Raw genomic sequence first — 20,252 nt, 5'->3', positions numbered from 1 at the left:
ACTGAGTCTTTAACGAAGTTTTCCTTGAACTCCTAACATGTCTTGGGCTGTGAATAAACCTATTTTGTACATCCATTTAGATTTGTCAATTACATCTCCCACCACACTATGTTAAACAGAAAAGGTGTTGGGAATAGAAGTAAATTAGTCAGGAAGGCAGGTGCTAATTGGCCTTTTTACTCAGTATGAGAATTCTAAATGGCTTCTGTGTATTATTAAACCAAATTCGTACCTTCACAACTTTGGCCGTTGGCTTTAATTCTATCTTTTTAGCTTTAGGGAACTTACATAAAACAATGCAAAACATTTTCAAACAGAGATTCAAAAACTGGAGGTGAACCTTCCTTCAGTTGGTTTTTATTGACGGCCACGAATATCAAAAAGATGATCAAACTGATTTATTTTCCGCCTTGGGATGTCCAAACACCCAGGTGAATGTATTTATGAGCCCAGCATTCTAGTTTGCTTGCATTTCTGATGAGCTTACAAGAAACTGGAACAAGCTGGGAACTTGATATATGACTAACGGAGAAAATGTAAGGCACAAACGTGGATGGTTACAGTTGCACAGTCTCTTACAATGAAGCAAATGCCAAATAAAGACACGGGCCCAGAGGCATCATATAGAAACACCAATCAAAGACACAGAGGGCTGCAAATTTCATCTTTACTCAACATTTATTGAGCATTTACCTTGCACAAGGTAGTGGAATTGAATACATATTTTCTGTATCCATATATATGCATGTAATCTGCACACTCAGTTTTAGAAAATGCCAGGCATCCTCATGTCAGGATGAGACAATCACTTTGAAGTGTACTGCTTTTCCATAATGAAGCGAAGCAAAAAATTTCAATAATGATTAAGTTCCCGACTCTGACTGGACTCATTGCTGTTCCATGGGAGATGTTAAGAGCATTGTCTGCGTAATAAAATATGATGTTACCCGACATTTACGGCTTGTGGGGGGAAAATGCAGTTGCAATTGCTCGCTGTTTTGATTATTATCTCTGACTATACTCGCCTTTAATCTGCCTTTTCTGTATTTAGCATCCAGCCGTTTTGGAGTAAAAATAAACCCCCAAACCAAAAATCAAGGTCGCACTGCAACAACAAACAAATCCTTGTGGCTGTGAATCCTGGGGGCTATTATTTAGTATTTAAAGGAAATAAGTCATGGTGGTCATCTGAAATTCTGGAAAGTCCGATGCCACTTTAAGAGCGAGATGGATTGGTAAGATAGAATAAAACACCATTTTCACTATTCTTTCGGCATCTCGAAATTCAACCTAAGCACTTCAATCAAAATTAAGATGGAAGGTGACATAAGTCATATCTCAGTTTTTTGTTTGTAACTGTTTTTCGGTAAATGTAAAAATGGAGCCAAACTATTCCACTGAAAAGACCTTCCAACCTCGGCTGGCGCGGAGATCAACCTTACGAAAGTAATTTTTGGAACACACTACCAAACACGCTCGTTCCGAAACTTTGACCGGAGCTCCTAGTTTTCCATAAGCACACGATTATTTTTATTCTTCTCCCCAAGGACTCAGATAGCAGGAGCGAGGATGGGTCCCCCTCGGATTCCGTGCACGAGCCAGCAAGGCTGAGCCCGGATGCTAATTAGTTGCGCTCCCCCGAGGAACACGCCTTTGTCGCCTGCAGGGCCGGACTACAAAACCCAGAATGCCTCGCCCCTCCCTGATCAATGAGGGCTTATTTAAATGATCTCTGAGGTCTTGGACCCAGGCCAATCAGCTGTCAGGGCTCATGATAAATCGCAATGCATTATTGATAATAATAATTACTGGGACATGCGCGTTCTGGCCGAAGCGGGGTAAATTTCCCAACTCCAGGAATTTGTGGCGGAGTGGGCAAGGAACCGCGGCTCTCCAGGCGGCCTGATGCTCGCATCATGTCGAGGCGCAAGCAGGCGAAACCCCAGCACATCAACTCGGAGGAGGACCAGGGCGAGCAGCAGCCGCAGCAGCCGGCCGCCGAGTTCGCAGACGCGGCCCCAGCGGCGGGGGCGCCGGGTGAGTGCGGCGGGGCGCGCGCGGGGGGCGCCCTCCGAGGCGCGAGCTTGGGGGAGGGGGCGGCCCGCGGCTTCCAGCGCAGATCCTGGGACCGAGACCCGGGGACTCAGTCCTGGGGACCGGAGTCACCCTCACCCCCCCCCGCCCTTGTTAATTTTACACTTTTGCCGCTTCCCTCCCGTGTAAGTTTCACCCCCAGGTCTCGCTCCTCTGGCTGTAAGGTTGGCCCCCCACCCCCTCGGGCCCTCTTACTCCTGAAAGGTTCCCTTCTCGTTCCTGGCCCCTCTCTTAATTGGTTCCACTCCCCTCGCTAGTAACCTCCCCCCCACTTGTAACTTAGGTTCCCTCCCTCTCCCTGGCGCCGCTTTTAAAAGAAAGACCCCGAGAGTCCCCACCTTTTCCTTCACCCCTTGGGGGCTTTTCTAGGAGGCTGGGCAAGGGGCGCACCCCTGGAAACCCCCCCCCCGGGGGGCGAGGGCGATCTGTTGCACGCGCCCCTCGCAGGCCAAGGGGGGGAGGGGGCGCGACCTCTCCCCACCGCCGGGAGCTGGGGTGCGGGCCACCCGCTCTGGGGAGGGGATCGGGGAGCCCGAGGAGGTGGGGGAGAAGGGCATAGTATTGCCCCTTCTCAAAATTCATTCAGGGTTTGGCTTTTTCTCCCTGGGCTTTGCCGCCTCCCGATCTTCGCCCTAACCTTTCGGGGCCTGACCTCCAGCCATCTTTGATTTCCGACTTCCTAAAAATAACCGCGGCGGGCGGGCGGGGTGCAGGCCCCCAGGGGCCGGGGTCGCGGGCCGCCCCTCTGGGGCGCACCCGCCTGGCGTTTTGTGGGGCTTTTCTGGGGCGCCCGGCTTTCCAGGAGCGCGCCCCGGGGGCCAGAGGGGAGAGGTCGGGCCGGGGCGAGCTCCCGGGCTGACCCGCCCCACGCCTCCGTGGCGAGCGTCTCCGGGGTCGCCAGGCGTTCGGGACCCCCGCCCCGCCAGGAGTGGCCGGGCAAACTCCCCTCCTCCGAGGCACTTAACCGAGGAGGCTGGAGGAGCGAGTCGATTTCCCCCTATCCCCCCTCCGTCCTGGCCCGCCAAATTGTCGCCTGATAAGTTTTTAGCGTACGCGTGGGGGGAGGGGGCGTTGTAACCCTCCTCTTGGGCCTTGTGGGTCGCTTCCCTTCTGCTCCCTGCCTGCTTTCCAATTTCTCGGCAGCTGATGGGGGTGTGCTCTGCAGTTCCAGACGCTCCGAGCCACGGCTCCGATGGAAGGCTGTCGCTACTTCGTGGTTACCTTCCCTTTTTTTCGGGAAGAGAATGTAATAACGTTTTCCAAGTTTGTAAGAGGTTAATGTAAATCCCTCTCCCCCCCCCCCACCCCCGCAAATAACATTTTTCCAGGGCAAATTAAAGATCTCAGCTTCACCAGGGGAGGCTGTGCGTTTTCGGGGCGTCTGATGGTCAGCGCTGCGCGCACCCGAGGTCCCTGGAGGATGGACTCTCTTTGTGCCTCGGGTGGGGGGGATTGTGTGGGGGGGATCATGGAGAGGCTCATTGCTTGGCCCACCTGGAACAAAAGGGTTAACCCTCCGCCCGCCCGCTTCCTCTCAAGAGGAGGGGCGAGCTCCGGGCTTTGACCCCTCCCCTGGTTCTGCGCTGACCTCCCGGTTCTCCTACCCCCTTCATTTTTGGTGGGCGCCGGCAAGTGGTGCTTTTCGAGTTGTTTGGCACCTTTGGGGGGGAGCTTGTGACAGGGTAACTTCTTAAATTAACGCTGATTGAAGTTTGCAATCAGTTAACCCGAGCTAGGCTTAGGGTCTCCGGCCTGGCTGTGCGCTACCTCCACGATTTGGGAGGGGGTGGGCTCGCTATTGATCGCTGGGTCGGAGCGGACCGCCGGGTTGCGCGCGGGCGCCCCCTGGAGGCCCAGCTTGGAGCAGCACGCTTTGCTGAGAGGCGGGTCCCCGCGCAGGTACCGGCTCGCACCTGACGGGTGGGATGGGTTGGGGGCTGGAGATGGAGAGCCTTGGGCTGGGCCCAAGGATGGACGTCCCTGGGGACTTCGGCTAGTTGCTAGCGCGATTCCTGTCTGTACCTGGTATTCTTTGCCAAGTCTTTGGAATTCTTGAAAAGAATTCCTTGATCCTAGAATGTGTTTGCAGAGTCTCCACCAGTTGCCAGAATGGGACCGAAGGCGGTTTCCCCCAAACAGTACTTTTTAGCGGCTGCATTTTGCATTTGAGCAGCCTGTATGTATGTCCCTGTCTATATATTATATACATGTAGCTCTGGAGGGATACATGTATGTGTATAGACAGATCTGTATGTATAAGTAGAGACCTAGATATGTATAATTAGAAAAAAAACCAGACTGGTCCAGTCCTGTTTTGCAAAACCGATGTGAGATCCCCTTGTAAAGAATGCAGTTTTAGAGGGAGGAAAATGGAGTTTGGCGATCAATTAGGTTAAAAAATCTGCAGGTGGGCAAGGGACTCCCGCTACCTACGGGAAAATTAGCATTTTCTCAAAAGAATTTCAGATGCCCTTTGTGCTAAACTGGATTACAACCATCTACGATTAAGATCCCCAAGTTTCAAACAAGGGCCCAGCCCCAGTTTCTAAACTTAAACAGCCTCCCCTGAGTGTAATGAATCGGAGAAGGGGGCACTTGGAAGTTCTCTTTTAATTGCGATAGTAGCTTGCGTGTTGCATGCCAACTTTCTGTGTTTCGCAATCTGAGTTTCCCATAGAGAAAGGGGCTCCAACTTGCCCGCAGCCCCTTTTGTTCCGTTAAAAAGTAAATTGCACAAGTCGGTGCCCGGTCCTTTAAGCGTCTGCTGGCTTCCTCATGGGTGGGGAGTCGGGGAGCCATCTTGGGAGGCTGGAGATGGAGCTAACACTTCCTCTCTTTCGATGACGTTAGTTTCCTTGGTAGGGTTTTAAAGATGTGCATTCCTATCAGGTATGGCTTTCAGCTGTGTGACCTGCTCCATTTCTCTGAGCTTTTCGATTTTTTTCCCTCTATACAGTGGAGGTAAAGAGTCTTGCTCAGATAATTTCAACTACAGAGACCCAACTGTGTGCTGGGAATGTGACGGGTAATTAGTTTTGTTCAAAATAGCCATGTTTTCCATTTTATTTACTTATTGTGTCAAGATGAGTATGAACTAATTTGAGATGATCTGCAGGTCTAACTGCAGCCTACCAGGCTGGAGGCTTCAAGGACCTTATCTTTAATCCTCGTTTTTACGTTTTGAGGAAATGGTAGCTCCCAGTTGAAATGGCTTGCTCATGGTTGGTTTTAGCCATGCTCCGAATCCAAGAGGCTGTTTATCATGGTCTGACGAGGATTGGTTATGGGATAGGATTTTTCTATCCGTTTCTTTGATGGGGAAGCCATGATGAGTGGCTAGCTGGTTTAATGCTTGAGATGTGCCTTCTTGGAGTTCAGACCAAGGGGTCCCTGGAACGAGAGTTCAAAATAAAGCAGCGTTTGCATTTCATGCCCTGGGCCTTCTTGCCCTGGAAAAATGATGGGAAGAGTTCAACGAGTTCCATTTTTCATCAGCCCTTAACCTGTTGTGCTTGTGACTCTTGATAGAAAGCATCCAAACTGTTTTAAAAAGACTCTAAATCCAGACAAGCTCTGCATCTCCAGTCATTACCATCCTTTTTTCTTTTTTTTCTTTCAGTGAATTTCATGTCTATGTCAGTCTTTGTTCTGAAAGGGCTCTGGGGAGGGGGATGATAAAAATCCTGTCTGCATGGAGTTTACAAGTTTGCTCAACAGATGAGCCCCAGTTGAGGGAAAACGGGATCTTTCTCTTCATGTAAATAGCAGAACTCAGACGCTTCACCAGCGATTATAGCTTTCTTTGATTCTTGGACTATTTTTTCCTTTTCAGCAGAGCCCCTGAATTTTGATCCAAGACTGTTCGGCACAAGTTTTTAGCTCTTAATTAAGTAGAACTTAATTATGGCTCTAATTTGCCAACCGTGAATTGAATGTAAGCTGTGTGATTTAAGTGTTTCTCTGGATTGCTGAATTGAGATGTAAAATTAAACTGGTAAATGGGCACTTTCTTTCAACTGGTTCAAAGGACATCTCCATTTCCTTTTGTTTTTTGGTAAGCAATTATCCCTCGGGTGGGGGAGGGTCGGGGGAGGGTCGAAGATAGTGTATACTTTAGATAATCTACTCATTGTGGTTCTTTTAATATAGGAATGGGGGCAAAAGATAAGCCTAAGTCATAATGCTTTGCTCAAGATTATACAGGTTTTATTTTTGAAGCATTTTTACATCTCCAGATGCTATTGGCTTCTAGTAGATGAGCTTTTCTTCTATACAATAGTAAGAGTATTTTCTATCCATTTGGCAGTGATTGAATCTAAGACCCCTGCTGGGTTTACTGCATTCTTCCAACTTATTGGATAACTAGATGCCGAGAGATAACATTCCTAAAATTCGGGAGTGGGGGCGGGGTGGAGAGATGGAAGAGCTGGTTGCCGGGTAATCTCTCTGAACTTTGCTTTTTCCCTTTGGGAAGGGTTAACGCGAGCATAGCCAGCAATTGTTCATAACCGGAGCCCTCGTACTCTCTGCAAATACGGGTTCGGTATGTGCCGGTGGTGGTCTGAGTGTATGTAGAAGTACTTTTTCCTGCACGTGCATTCAGAGCTGCTGTTTTAAGACCCAAGCTGGATGTGGCTGGTATTGCATTGAGGCTGCAGAAGAGGCCAGCCTGTGTATACAGTGAAGGCAAGCTGGCATTCAGGCTGTAAATCACTCTTGGAAACTGTTAGATCCTTCCAGGGTGGGAGCTTAACCTTTTTTGTGCCCTAGACCCCTTTCCAGCAGAATGTATTTCAGTGCAAAAAAATAAAAGGCCTCGAAATACCAAGGAAATGTACTACCTTGAAATAGACTTCGCAAAAAACACTCGTGATCTCTTAACGTGTGTTTCCTTATGAACACATTCTGCAAGATCAGCACAGCTGGTCAGGTAACTACCAGAATTTCCAGTCCCGCAGCAGCGTTCAGTCATAGGAAAAAATATCTGCTTTCTGTTGATGACGAAGTTACAGGTTGTACAAATAACACTATGGTTTCTACATTTATCATGGGAAGAGATGTTAAGTTTTAATTCAGATTAGTGAAAATAAAGATCTCAAGTTTTTTCTCCCTTACCTGATTTCATGGACTCCAGGTTTAAGAATGCTGCCTTAGAACCGGTTTTCAGTAAGGGAATATTGTCCCCAAGGGAGGGGGGTGAGCATTTGGGGGGGGGGGGCAGAAAATGAGATTACAGTGGCTTGTGGCCTCCCGAAGGACCATAGTGCATAAACACATATATTTTTGTGTTTTAAAATTTAATGGACGCGGGAGCTGGTGATCAGGAAAGAAGCTTTAAAAGCCTTCATGGAAGGATGAAATGAAAGTTTGAGGAACTCTGTTCTAGAAGAAATAAACGATAGCACGACGTTTAAAGCCCTTCTAAATAGTACTTAAGAATCCAGTCCCTGATCTTCTGATTAGGAGTTGGTGACTCTGAGCCGCCTCAATATTTCTGCTCTGGCTTCAGTTTCCATATCTGCAAATTGGGAAATGAAGACCTTGGTTGTGGCTGCAGAGATGCAGAAGCCTGTGTTCTGTTGTTTGTGGAAGGTGGGCTCCTTTGCTTTTGCAAAGTGGAATGGGCATTCTTGTAGGGGCTTTCCTGGGAATTTCCAGAAGTTAGAACTGTGGGGTCCAGGGGTAGGAACATGCTGATGAAGAAAAAAATGTTTTTAATGTTCATTGATTTTTGAGAGAGAGGGAGCCCCAGAATCCGAAGCAGGCTCCAGGCTCTGAGCTGTCAGCACAGAGCCCGACGTTGGGGCTCGAACCCACGAACTTTGAGATCATGACCTGAGCTGAAGTTGGACACTCAACCTACTGAGCCATCCAGGCGCCCCCAGATCTGCTTTTAGTTTTGTAGGTGACGAAGTGGTCCTCTCCCCTTCTTTTTATTCTGTGCCCTGGTTTATTAAACCAGAACCTTACTGCTTGACCAGAGTACGTCTGTTTTTGTTTTTGTGTTTGTTAACATGAGAAATGTATTGTATTACACGAAGTAGATTCCTCACCAGGGCGGAAGGAGATCTCTGCTCACATGATGTAGCCCAGAGTTCTCTGGAAGGCACTGCATGTTTCCCCCCGGAGAGCAGCTTTTTATAAAGTTCTACTTTATCGAGTCCTTGACACATAATTGCCAGGATTGCTTTTCCAGAAGGAGTGTTGCTGGGAAAGTGTGGAGATAGAGTCTGCCTGTGTTCTAGGAATTGATGTGTGTGTGTTTACAAATATTTTTTTAAATTTTGTTTTACATGTATTTATTTTTGAGAGACAGAGACAGAGCACAAGTGGGGAGGGGCAGAGAGAAAGGGAGACAGACTCCCAAGCGGGCTCCAGGCTCTGAGCTGTCAAGCAGAGCCTGGCATAAGGCTTGCACTCACCTGGGCCAAAGTCAGATGATCAACCGACTGAGCCACCCAGGTGCCTTACAAATATTTTTAACTTGATTCTTGAAATGTAAGAAGTTCTTACCTGTTGGGCCCCACCTAGACATAGAAAGGGTCTAGTGTGTCCTAACTTTATTTTTACTTGTTTGTTTAAAAATAAACGTTTGTTTGCTTAAAAATTTTTAATGTTTATTTTTGAGAGAGACAGTGCGAGCTCGAGAGGGGGAGGGAGGGAGACACAGAATCTGAAGCAGGCTCCAGGCTGTCAGCATAGAGCCCGACATGGGTCTCACACTGTGAGATCATGACCTGAGCTGAAGTCAGACGCCTAATCCACTGAGCCCCCAGGCGCCCCCTAAATTGTGTCCTAACTTTTAAAGTGACTTCTGGGGGTGCCAGTAAGATGACCGCGTGTGTCCTCAGTCTCCTTTCCTCAAGCTTCCTGTCCTCCCTAGGGGGTCTTTGGGAGAAAACAAGAGTCCCGGTCTCAATGGAAGAAACGCATTATGGTAGGAAGTGTAGACACGAGGTTTTAATATTGGCCCTGCGGTTTACCAGATGTATTACCTTGGGCAGATCAATGTCTCCTGTGCCTCAGTTTCCCTCTCTGTTGCATATAATAGCCCCTACCTCATAGAGTTGTTAACCTATAAATTGTTTAGAATTACACCTAGATGGGGTGCTGGGGTGACTCAGTTGGGCTGTGCACTGACCACAGGGAGCCTGCTTGGGATTCTCTCTCCCTCTCTCTTTGCCCTTTTTATACTCTTGCTTGCTCTCATTCCCTCTCTCTGTCCCATAAAATAAATAAATTAACTAAAAAAAAAATAAAGAATTACTCCTGGCACATAGTAAGTACTTAAAAGCTATCTATGACTATTTTAATTGTTGCCTTGGGCAAGTCACAGTACTTAGTTTGTTCTTCTCCTGTGTCGATGGGGCCGGTATTTAATAGGATTAAATTATGTATATATACACGGATGGGGTATAAGCCTCATTTGTTCACTCTTGGATCACTAGCTCCCCTGCCTCCCGCACAGTAGGGGTGGGAACTGTTAGTGGTTAGGCATTAGGTGACCCTTGTTCTCAGCCTTGTTCTCCTACAGCCCTCATCGCCTAACTGACCGGTTGAGCCATTAGAGAAGAGGTGGAGAGACCATTGTTCACCGGGTACCCACAGCCTCGGCACTCTCCCTGGTTCCCAGCCAGGATGGGGCCAAGCACATCAGTGGGTGCTTGACAGCCTCGGCACTCTCCCTGGTTCCCAGCCAGGATGGGGCCAAGCACATCAGTGGGTGCTTGACTCATGTGTAAATTAATCACTTGATGTAAGGCAGGCATATCTACCTTATGAGGGTGTCATGATTATGCACGCACTGGATCAAACCTGTTTACAGGCAAATGTTGGATCAGCCCTCACCTGATTTCCCTACGCTGGTCAGATCTGTTTATGGTTGTCCATCCCCAACCCACATACACCGTGCAAACTTCATATTACCAGGTCTAAAAATCATAAAGATGAGGCCACCTTACCTAACTTCTAAAAGAGAAATAAATGTTTTTTTCCAAGATGAACTCCTCCTCCATACTATGGGCCACCTGTCAGAACTCCATGGTTATACGGAGCATTGTAATTGCCCAAGGAGTCACGAGGCAAAATGAATTTGTTTGCTTTAGGAAGCAAATAATTTCTTTTAATGTTTTATTTATTATTGAGACACAGAGCAGAGAGAAACCGCATGAGCAGGAGAGTGTCAGAGAGATAGGGAGACGCAGAATCCGAAGCGGGCTCCAGGCTCTGAGCTGTCAGCACAGAGCCCGACGCGGGGCTCGAACCCATGAACCATGAGATCATGACCCGAGCCAACATTGGACGGTTAACCAACCGAGGGCGCCACCCCCCCCCCCCCCCCCCCCCCCCGCAAACAATTTATTTAAAAGTAGTGTGCCCCCCCCCCCGCAAACAATTTATTTAAAAGTAATGTGTATCTTTCTTGGCCTTTCCAAGAAAGGTACACATTTGTACATTTCAAACAGGTTTTCAACAAAAACGGTCACATTTTACATACTGTCTGTATCGGATTTCTTTCCCCTCACTTCTGTCTCCACCTCAGAGCCTACAGAAGGTGATGCAGTTTTTGGTCTATGGACGGATCAAAATTTACTTTGCCGTAAATATTGTAAAACAAAAAAATTCCCTTCTTAAGTGGATCTTCGTGCTGGGAGCCATTTCTGAAGTAAGACAGGTCTGCAAGGCCTCCCAGATTGCCCCCAGTCTCTACACCCACTCAACCCCCACTACATTTCTGCTTGAGCCCTGATCCCCCCCGAGGCACCTGACTGACTGGTATAAGGAGTGACTTGCCTTCTTATGCTAAAAATATGTGAATTGTACCTTATAAAAAAATTTGTCATAGGAGTTTCTTTTGTGATTATAGGAGCAAATATTACATTTCCTGAGAAAACTTGTTTTTCTTCCCCTAGAGAAAACAGCCTATTGACCCCTTCTCACAAAGAACTAACTCTTGCCTTTGCTATGCTAAAAACATCGCCTTGTATTTGAATGCTCAAGATCCCTTCCTTCCCCATGTGATAAACATCTAGTCACCTACTTCCATCTCTATTGATAACGATTATGCCTGAGTTGTCCATCAATCTATGTTCTGGAAAATTTTTACATCCCAAAGAATTTGTCATCAGAATTCATTGTCTAAGGCAATTGCCACTCCTGTTTTGTATTCCATACACTTCTTTAATAAGAAAGGCAGTCAGAGCGGAGATGCCTGCCTGGTTCACAAAAAGAAGACAAGGCTCGCCCACTCCTCCAACACAGTCCGTCCTTCAGGGAGCCCTGGACCTGCTGGAGCGGGACTCCGCCATCTTTGTATACCTGGGCAGTTAGTTGTGTGATTTAGGTCTGTTACCTGGAGGTTGCCGGCTCTGAGGCATACGGCCTCTATGACTTTGTCGGCGGGGTGCACGTAGATTTGGAGAGCCAGGAAATGAGAGCAGTCAAGTAGTTTACTCTCACGACCCACGCAGCCAGATAAAGCACTCCCAAGATGGGCATTTTATTTATTTTATATTTTAATGTTTTTATTTATTCTTGAAAGATCTAGACAGCATGAGTGGGGGAGGGGCAGAGAAAGGGGGAAACACAGAATCCGAAGCAGAGTCTAGGCTCTGAGCTGTCAGCACAGAGCCCAACGTGGGGCTCGAACTGACGAATCGTGAGATCACAAGCCGGAGTGGGATACTTTACCCTCAAGATGGGCATTTTAATGTGTAGGCTATCATTAGCCCTGAAGGGAATAGTACCTAATTACAAATAAATCCACATGTGGACACACACACACACACACACACAAGGAAATCCACAGACCAATCCTTTTTAGGAAGGTAACTGTCCAGAATTGGTCCTATGTATTTAATTTTAGATACATGACAGTAGTAGAAGTTGCAAGTTCAGGGAGAGGAGTGAAACCCTTCATTCCCATCCCCTCTTTCCATTCTGGGGCTTCTCTCATTATCTGTAAGGTCACTGAAGTCTTTTTCTATGGTCATCCCTTCCTTGAACATGAAATCTGTCCGTGTCTCCCATGAAAGTATTTCTAGGATCATCTGCTTGGCCTTCTTGTCTGAATGTACCCAGTGTGCCGTTCTCTGTATTTTCAGTGAATCTGGCACTGCCGCCATTGTTGGCATCTTTAAAGTGGGAAGGTGCACCTGTTACACTGAATGAGTGACTTACTGCAATTTCGCTTTCGGTGGCCCCAGGATGGAGATGCGTGGCCATGATATGAGGGCTTCTGGTGTCATTTGTGTTCACTGCTTGAAGTTCATTTCCCTTTGCAAGCAGACGCCACATGGGGTGCAGAGCTCTAAGGGATTTTAATAATAAATTGTGAGTTTCCGAGAATTGCCATAACAAATTGCTACGAATCAGATGAAGTAAAGCAAAAGAAATTTAGGGCCCCCTGGGTGGCTCAGTTGGTTAAGTGTCCGACTTTAGCTCGGGAGTTCCAACCTTGACCCGCGTCGGGCTCTGTGCTGACAGCTCAGAGCCTGGAGCCTGCTGTGGATTCTGTGTCTCCCTCTCTTTCTCTGCCCCTCCCCTGCTCACACTCTGTTTCTCTCTCTCTGAAAAATAGATAAACATTAAAAAAAAACCAAACTCGGAAGTTGAGTCTAACCTTTCTGGAGGCCAGACATCTGAAATGGAGCCGTCAGTGGAGTCTGTTCCTTCAAAAGACTCAGGAAGAAACCGTTCTAGGCCTCCTTTCCGCCTTCTGATGGCTTCCCACAACCCTTGCGTGTAGCTGCATAACTCTTTCACATGGCTTTATTCTCTGGTTCATCTCTTCTTTCCCGTCTCTTTAAGGACTCCAGGCATCCGGGTGGGGACTCCCCCCAATTACATTTGCAAAGACCCTGTTCCGAAGGTCACATGCGCCAGTATTGGGTATAACGACTTGGACCTGGCGGGGAGCGGGACACAGTTCAACCCCCTAGCAAGTTCCCTTTTCCGCCCTTCGGCCTCTTGGGACACACAGGTCACGGAGGCGTCCGCATAGTGAGCTGTGGCTCTTCCCTAGACAGAGCTCCACGTCCTTTTTCGTGCAGAATTCTTAGCTGCTTCTCTCTTCCCCCAGGTGCGCCAATGAACCACCCCGGGAATGGCCATGAAGCCAGCAGGGCTGGGATGTCGGGAAAGAGGCCTCGCCGGGAGGAGACCCACATCTGTGAGAAATGCTGTGCTGAGTTCTTCAGCTTCTCCGAGTTCTTAGAACATAAGAAATCTTGCACTAAAAATCCCCCTGTCCTCATCATGAATGACAGCGAGGGGCCGGTGCCTTCGGAAGACTTCTCCGGGGTGCTGCTGGGCCACCCGCCGGACGGCCCCGGGGAGGATGGCGGGGGCTCGGGGGACGCGAAGGAGAAGCCGGGCACCGAGCCCGTCGTGTTCCTAAAGGCGGAGACCGCGCCGCCGCCCGGGTCCCAGGACCTCAGCTATTTACCCAAAGGCAAAGTGGCCAGCACGAACGTGACCCTGCAGGCGCTGCGGGGCACCAAGGTGGCGGTGAACCAGCGCGGCGCGGACGCGCCCCCGGGCCCCGTGCCCGGTGCCCACAGCCTCCCGTGGGTCCTCGAGCAGATCCTGTGCCTCCAGCAGCAGCAGCTGCAGCAGATCCAGCTCACCGAGCAGATCCGCGTGCAGGTGAACCTGTGGGCCTCCCACGCCCTGCACTCCGGCGCGGCCGGAGCCGACGCCCTCAAGACCTTGGGCAGCCACATGTCCCAGCAGGTGTCTGCGGCCGTGGCTTTGCTCAGCCAGAAAGCCGGAGGCCAGGGCCTGGCCCTGGACGCCCTGAAACAAGCCAAGCTACCTCACCCGAACGTCCCCGCCGCGAGCGGCGCCGGGTCCTCGGGGCTGGCGCCCTTCGCCCTGAAGCCCGACGGCACGAGGGTGCTGCCCAACGTGGTGTCGCGCCTCCCCGGCGCTCTGCTACCTCAGGCCCCCGGCTCTATGCTCTTCCAGAGCCCTTTCTCCACCGTGGCGTTAGACCCGTCCAAGAAAGGGAAGGGGAAGCCACCGAACGTGTCCCCGGTGGAGGCCAAACCCAAAGACGAGGCCGTCCTCTGCAAGCACAAGTGTAAGTACTGTGGCAAGGTCTTTGGGACTGATAGCTCCTTGCAGATCCACCTCCGCTCCCATACTGGAGAGAGGCCCTTCGCGTGCTCTGTCTGCGGCCACCGCTTCACCACCAAGGGCAACCTCAAGGTGCACTTTCATCGACACCCCCAGGTGAAGGCGAACCCCCAACTGTTTGCCGAGTCCCAGGACAAAATGGCAGCAGGCAATGCCATTCCCTATGCACTCTCTGTCCCTGTCCCCGTAGATGAGTCGAGTCTCTCCCTAGACAGCAAACCCGTCCTCCTGGCAGGGACCCCTGGTGTAGGGCTACCTCAGAATCTCTCTTCGGGGACTAACCCCAAAGACCTCCTGGGCGGCCCCTTGCCCAGCGACCTGCAGCCCGGGCCTTCTCTGGAAAGTGAAGACGGAGCCCTGCTGTCTGGGGTGGGGCCAAACCACAGTTCCCCAAGGGTTAGTGGCTTCCAAGGGAGTGGGACCCCCGAGCCGGGATCGGAGACCCTGAAACTGCAGCAGCTGGTGGAAAACATTGACAAGGCCACCACTGACCCCAACGAATGTCTCATTTGCCACCGGGTCCTGAGCTGCCAGAGTTCGCTCAAGATGCATTACCGCACCCACACTGGGGAGAGGCCCTTCCAGTGCAAGATCTGCGGCCGCGCCTTCTCCACCAAGGGCAACCTGAAGACGCACCTCGGGGTCCACCGAACCAACACGGCCGTGAAGACGCAGCACTCGTGCCCCATCTGCCAGAAGAAGTTCACCAACGCGGTCCTGCTGCAGCAGCACATCCGGATGCATATGGGCGGCCAGATTCCCAACACACCGCTGCCCGAGAGCCCCTGTGACTTCACGGGCCCCGAGCCGGTGGCAGTCAGCGAAAACGGTGGCGCAGGGGCCGTCTGCCGTGATGACCTGATCGAGAGCATCGATGTTGATGAGGCTGGCTCCCAGAATGCCCCCAGGAGCTCCCTGAAGGTCCCCGGGCCTCTGTCCAGCGTGCAGTCCGCGTCCCCCACTCTCGGGTTCGCCGGGTCGGCTTCCCTCGACGTCCCTGGGAAGGCGGGGCCCGCTCCCCTCGGCCTGCAGCGGCAGAGCAGCAGAGAGAACAGTTCGGTGGAGAGTGATGGCCTGACCAACGACTCGTCCCCCTCGGTGATGGGTGACCCGGAGTACCAGAGCCGAAGCCCAGATGTCATGGAGACCGCGTCCTTCCAGGCGCCGTCCCCAGCCAATAGCCAGGCAGAGAGCATCAAGTCCAGATCTCCCGAGGCCACTGGCAGAGCAGACAGCGCCGAGAACAGCCGCGCTGAAATGGAAGGTGATAGAGCTTTGGATTTAACTTAGGTCCGTTTTGGGCGCCAAGTCATCCCAGAGGAACCTGGGTTGAACTTTGCCAATGGACAGCGTGATCTGTGCCAAGGAGCACCCCTCTGTAGGGCGGTGAGCCTCTCTGTACTTCTGGGTAGAGGGAAATAATAAACTCCCTCTGTCCTAGCACTCACATCTTCTGGGGATGGACAGCACGCGTGGGTTTGGTTTTTTTGTGGTTTTTTTTCCCTTTGTGTTTGAGTCCCGGGGAGACATGCGGGTAATCTTCAGGGAATGTTCCAGTAGGAGGAGGTTTGCAGAAGTGGGCGCACAGCTTTTTGGCCACCAAGATGAGCCATAACTCCTTGACCCTGAGGTCCCGCTCCCTGATACAAGGCTCACGGGTTGATCACTCTTGACAGGGGGAGGAAGAATCTAACCCATTTATAAGTGCACGTATAAATGGTAGGGTTACTTGGTGAGCTCATTAATACTTGTTGTTAAGCAGTCTCTACACCCAACGTGGGGCTCAGACTCCCGACCCCGAGACCAGGAGTCACGTGCTCCGCCGACTGAGCCAGCCAGGCGCCCCTTAAAGATCACTTCTTATGCAGGAACTTGAATTTCCGGTGTTCGTGGGCTTGCCCGTCCCTTTATGCCCAAATGGTGACTTTTCCGAGGTCTCTGAGTTGTCATTCCCGGCGCAGGTTAACATGCTAAAGAGGAAGAAATGGCCTCTGAGGCACACGATTCCAGAAAGCCGGTTCTAGGCTTCCAATTGGCAGATTGTCATCACAGCTCTTTTTTGGTTTGAGAAGGAATGAGTACAGGATGATAAAGGTCTGGGGTTTCTTTTCTCTGGATACTAGGTCGTAGCAGCCTGCCGTCAGCATTTATCCGCGCCCAGCCAGCCTATGTCAAAGTCGAAGTCCCTGGCGCGTTTGTCGGACCCTCGACCTTGTCCCCGGGCATGACGCCTTTGTTGGCCGCCGCCCAGCCACGCCGACAGGCTAAACAGCACGGCTGCACGCGGTGCGGGAAGAACTTCTCCTCGGCCAGCGCCCTTCAGATTCACGAGCGGACTCACACCGGGGAGAAGCCCTTCGTGTGTAACATATGCGGGCGAGCTTTTACCACCAAGGGCAACCTGAAGGTGAGTTTCCTTAGGCTCTGCCCGGGGCGGGGCTCTGTGTTGAGTGGTGCGTCTCATTGGTGATGAATTCTTCCACTAAGACCAGATGGGATGGGGGCGCCTGGGGGGCTCAGTCCGTTAAGCATCCGACTTTGGCTCAGGTCATGAGCTCACGGTTTGTGGGTTCGAGCCCCACGTCAGGCTCTGTGCTGACAGCTCAGAGCCTGGCGCCTGCTTCGGTTTCTGTGTCTGCCCCTCCCCCGCTTGCACTCTGTGTCTCTCTCAAACAATAGATAAGCATTAAGAAAACAAAAGACCAGATGGGATACTGTATAGTCCTATCTCACAGCTGGCTCTTGAAATAATTCATTAGTATGTTTACTCACATCACATCTCTGAAATTGGGATACTTCTTACAGTCAGTGTCTGAAATTGGTAGTCTTTTTTTTTTTTTTTTTTTTCCCTGATCTTAGAGGCACATGGAATAGTGCTGCATTTTACAAATGAAGCTCTAGGACAGGTGGTCTGTTGGATGCTCCTGTCTCTCAGTGTGAAGGGATTACACTTTTAGGTAGTTTCCCTGCAGTATTGAGGCAGACTGTGTCCTCTTTTCAACAATAATTGAGTGGATAGGTAAAATCTACACCATGGTAAATGCCACATGGTGTAATGTATTGATAAATCACTTGGGGATTTGTGTGTACATCCAGACTGATGAGCACCAGTAAGGTTTGTGTTCGTAGTCGGCTAGGTTGAAATAAATACCAGGAGTTAAACATTTCTAGGATACGGTGCCAGTGCAGTTGCCAAGAAAAAAGGTTATCATCTGTGCTTTCAAAACTGAGCAGCTGGGTTTTTCTGGAGAACAGCCTAATACCTATTGGGATTCCAGCTAAGATTTTACCTGGGAGATGGGGAGGAGACACCCCCCCCCGCCCAACACAAGGCCTGAAAGTGGTCTGTGTAAGAACAAGGGGTGAGAGCTGGGGACCTGGGGTTTCCCCTTTGGCCCTGCCTGTGGTTTGTGGCAGACGGGTCTCTGGGTCTCTACCTCTTTCCCGGGAATAGACTAATTGAATTCTTTGTGGTTCATACAAAGGTTAAAACTTCTTAAAGTCGACCAAGGAGAATGTGTATCATTTTTTTTTTAAGTTTGTTTTTGAGAAAGAGTCTAAGCAGGTGAGGGGCGAGGGAGGTGGACAGGAGGTTTAGAAGTGGGCTCCACACTGACTGCGGAGAGCCCAGTGTGAGGCTCGAACTCATGAACTGCGAGATCTCAATCCAAGCTGGAGTTGATGCTCAACTGACTAAGCCACCCAGGTTTCCCCAAGCTATTATTTTAATTTTTTAGTTTAGTTGCTGAAAATGACTGGGTAAGGAGCATGAAGTGACTTCACCTCTAATACCGGCTTCTAGAAATAGAAAGCTTAAATTACTTCACAGGCCCTGGGATCAGCCCAGGTTTGGAGCTACCCCCCCCCCCCTTCTTCTCTCTGCACAAGTGTCTTTGGGCAGATGGCTCCTTGTACCTCAGTTTCCCAGGCATGGCAGTACTAGTAGTGAGATCTTCAGAGGGGTCCTTAAGATGAAATGAATTGTATTCCTAAAGTGTTTCTTGTAGCGATTAAGAGCAAGTCACTTGTGAGCCCACTTGGCAAGATAACTACTAATTTCTTAAGATGTCTGTAAAGATGAAATGAGGTGCCTGACAAACTAGTGCCCATCACATTCTTCCAACCCTTTTTATTTTATTTTATTTTATTTTATTTTATTTTATTTTATTTTATTTTATTTTATTTTATTTTATTTTTTAGTTTATTTTGAGAGAGAGACAGACAATGGAGAAGGAGCAGAGAGAGAATCCCAGGCAGGCTCCAAGCTGTCAGCACAGAGCCTGCTGTAGGGCTCGAACCCAGAAACTGTGAGATCATGACCTGAGCCCAAATCAAGAGTTGATGCTTAAATGAGTTGAGCCACCCAAGCACCCCCTCCTCCAACTCTTTTTTAAGGAAGCTGAAAGGGATTTAGAAACTCAAAAGCCAGACTGGGAAATCAATTCTAGAAAGCAATGTCAGCGGGATTTCCATAATCAGAAGAGGTCTTGCCCTGTCCGCCACCCGAGAATAAATAGCATCGTTCCCCGTGATGGCCTTCCGTGATCACCCCATCAAGACTTGTTTTTCTCTGGAGCAGTGACGACGGTCATCGACGTGCTGTGTATTCAGTATGTCCGCGCCATCAGGGCAGCGTCTGTTCTGTTCCAAAGTTTGTTTTGTTTTGTTTTACTCAAATTTTTATTCAGGGAACTGTGGACTCCCTTGCCTTGAGAATTCATAGATCCCTCCACACTCTGCCTAGTTTTCCAGTGATAGAATTTCACAAAACTGTAATGTAACTAATAACACAAGTAGGATATTGGCATGGACGGAACCTCTAGATTTCCCCATTTTATTTGTAGTCCATGTGTGTAAATGTGTTACATTCTGCACAACTTTATTACCCGTGTAGGTTTGTCAGTCACAAGTTTGAACCCTAGCTCTTGAGAGAATGATACGTAGTATCCTAGGACTCGGGCTTGCTACATAGTAGGTGTTCTGTGAGTGCACCCTTGAACTGTGGGGGGCAGGGGACAGAATGGAGCACAGCACAGTCCCTGCCTCATTTGTCTTTACTTGCCTCTGGGCAGGAATGGGGGTTCATTGTTGCCTGATCTTCTGGTTCCTCCCCTCCCCCGCCCCGAGACCAGAGAACAGGTCTCTGGATGGTTTCAATGTTCAGTCCCTTCTGCGGGCGCACTGGCTTGCTGTTAAATCCGTTTTGGCGGAAACCTGTCTGTTGCTCTTCCCGTAGGTCCACTACATGACCCACGGAGCCAACAATAGTTCTGCCCGCCGGGGCAGGAAGCTGGCCATCGAGAACACCATGGCTCTGTTAGGAACTGATGGGAAGAGAGCCCCCGAGATGTTTCCCAAGGAAATCCTGGCCCCTTCGGTGAACGTGGACCCTGTCGTGTGGACCCAGTACACCACCATGCTCAATGGGGGTCTGGCCATGAAGACCAATGAAATCTCCGTGATCCAGGGTGGCGGCATCCCTTCCCTCCCGGTCTCCCTGGGGGCGAGCTCCATTGCCAACACCACCACAGTCTCCAAGATGGACGGCTCCCAGTCCACGATCAGTGCCGAAGTGGAAAAACCGGGCACCGCTGAGAACGTCCCCAAACACCAGTTCCCTCACTTCCTGGAGGAAAACAAGATCGCCGTCAGCTAAGCTCAGGAGCACCTTGCTGAAGGAGAAGTGCAGGCAGAGTGACCTCCCGAACTGGACTTTTTTTTCTTTTTTTTTTTTTTTTCCTTTTAAAAGAACCCATCCCCTCCTGTCTGTTTTCTTACTGATGTGCAAACGATGTTTACAGTTGTGATCACGACCTCAGGCAAATCCTACAATCATGTTGTGCTGCTTTGCAGAAAAAAATGGGGAATAAAAGGGGAAAAAAAAATCCAAAAAAGAAAAAGTTGAAAAAAAAGAAAAAAAAGAAAAAATGCATACTAAAAAACAGACTAGAATTTATTATTATTTTTTTTTTTTGGAAAGAAGCGGGTCTTGCAAAGTAGCTTTGTTACTTGCGCCAAAT

At 49.7% G+C, this 20,252-nt stretch overlaps 1 protein-coding gene across 2 annotated transcripts; it reads left to right on the top strand.

Moving 5' to 3' along the window:
- The first annotated feature begins 1,916 nt into the window (after positions 1-1,916).
- Positions 1,917-19,888, top strand: SALL4 (spalt like transcription factor 4). 2 transcript variants are annotated; one of them, XM_029919049.1, is made up of 4 exons: positions 1,917-2,046; positions 13,175-14,176; positions 16,356-16,639; positions 19,469-19,888. In XM_029919049.1, exons 1-4 carry the CDS (start codon positions 1,917-1,919, stop codon positions 19,886-19,888), a joined length of 1,836 nt encoding a protein of 611 aa, XP_029774909.1. The 2 variants fall into 2 exon arrangements, with proteins under 2 accessions (XP_029774909.1, XP_029774908.1); XM_029919048.1 differs by having other exon boundaries at positions 13,175-15,496.
- Positions 19,889-20,252: the final 364 nt, after the last annotated feature.

The sequence above is a fragment of the Suricata suricatta genome, chromosome 12 (genome assembly GCF_006229205.1).
Source record: "Suricata suricatta isolate VVHF042 chromosome 12, meerkat_22Aug2017_6uvM2_HiC, whole genome shotgun sequence".
In the NCBI taxonomy this organism is placed as follows: Eukaryota; Metazoa; Chordata; class Mammalia; order Carnivora; family Herpestidae; genus Suricata; species Suricata suricatta.
Note: the sequence above shows the minus strand (reverse complement) of the source record. Positions and strands in the feature narration are given on the sequence as shown.

Bases quoted from the DNA above. Each gene is read 5' to 3' on its own strand.
- SALL4 (XM_029919048.1), top strand. From the start codon at position 1,917: ATGTCGAGGCGCAAGCAGGCGAAACCCCAGCACATCAACTCGGAGGAG. The intron at 2,047-13,174 runs GCGGGGCGCGCG...CTCTTCCCCCAG, and splicing joins GGGGGCGCCGGGTGAGTGCG to GTGCGCCAATGAACCACCCC. The intron at 16,640-19,468 runs GTGAGTTTCCTT...CTCTTCCCGTAG, and splicing joins CCACCAAGGGCAACCTGAAG to GTCCACTACATGACCCACGG.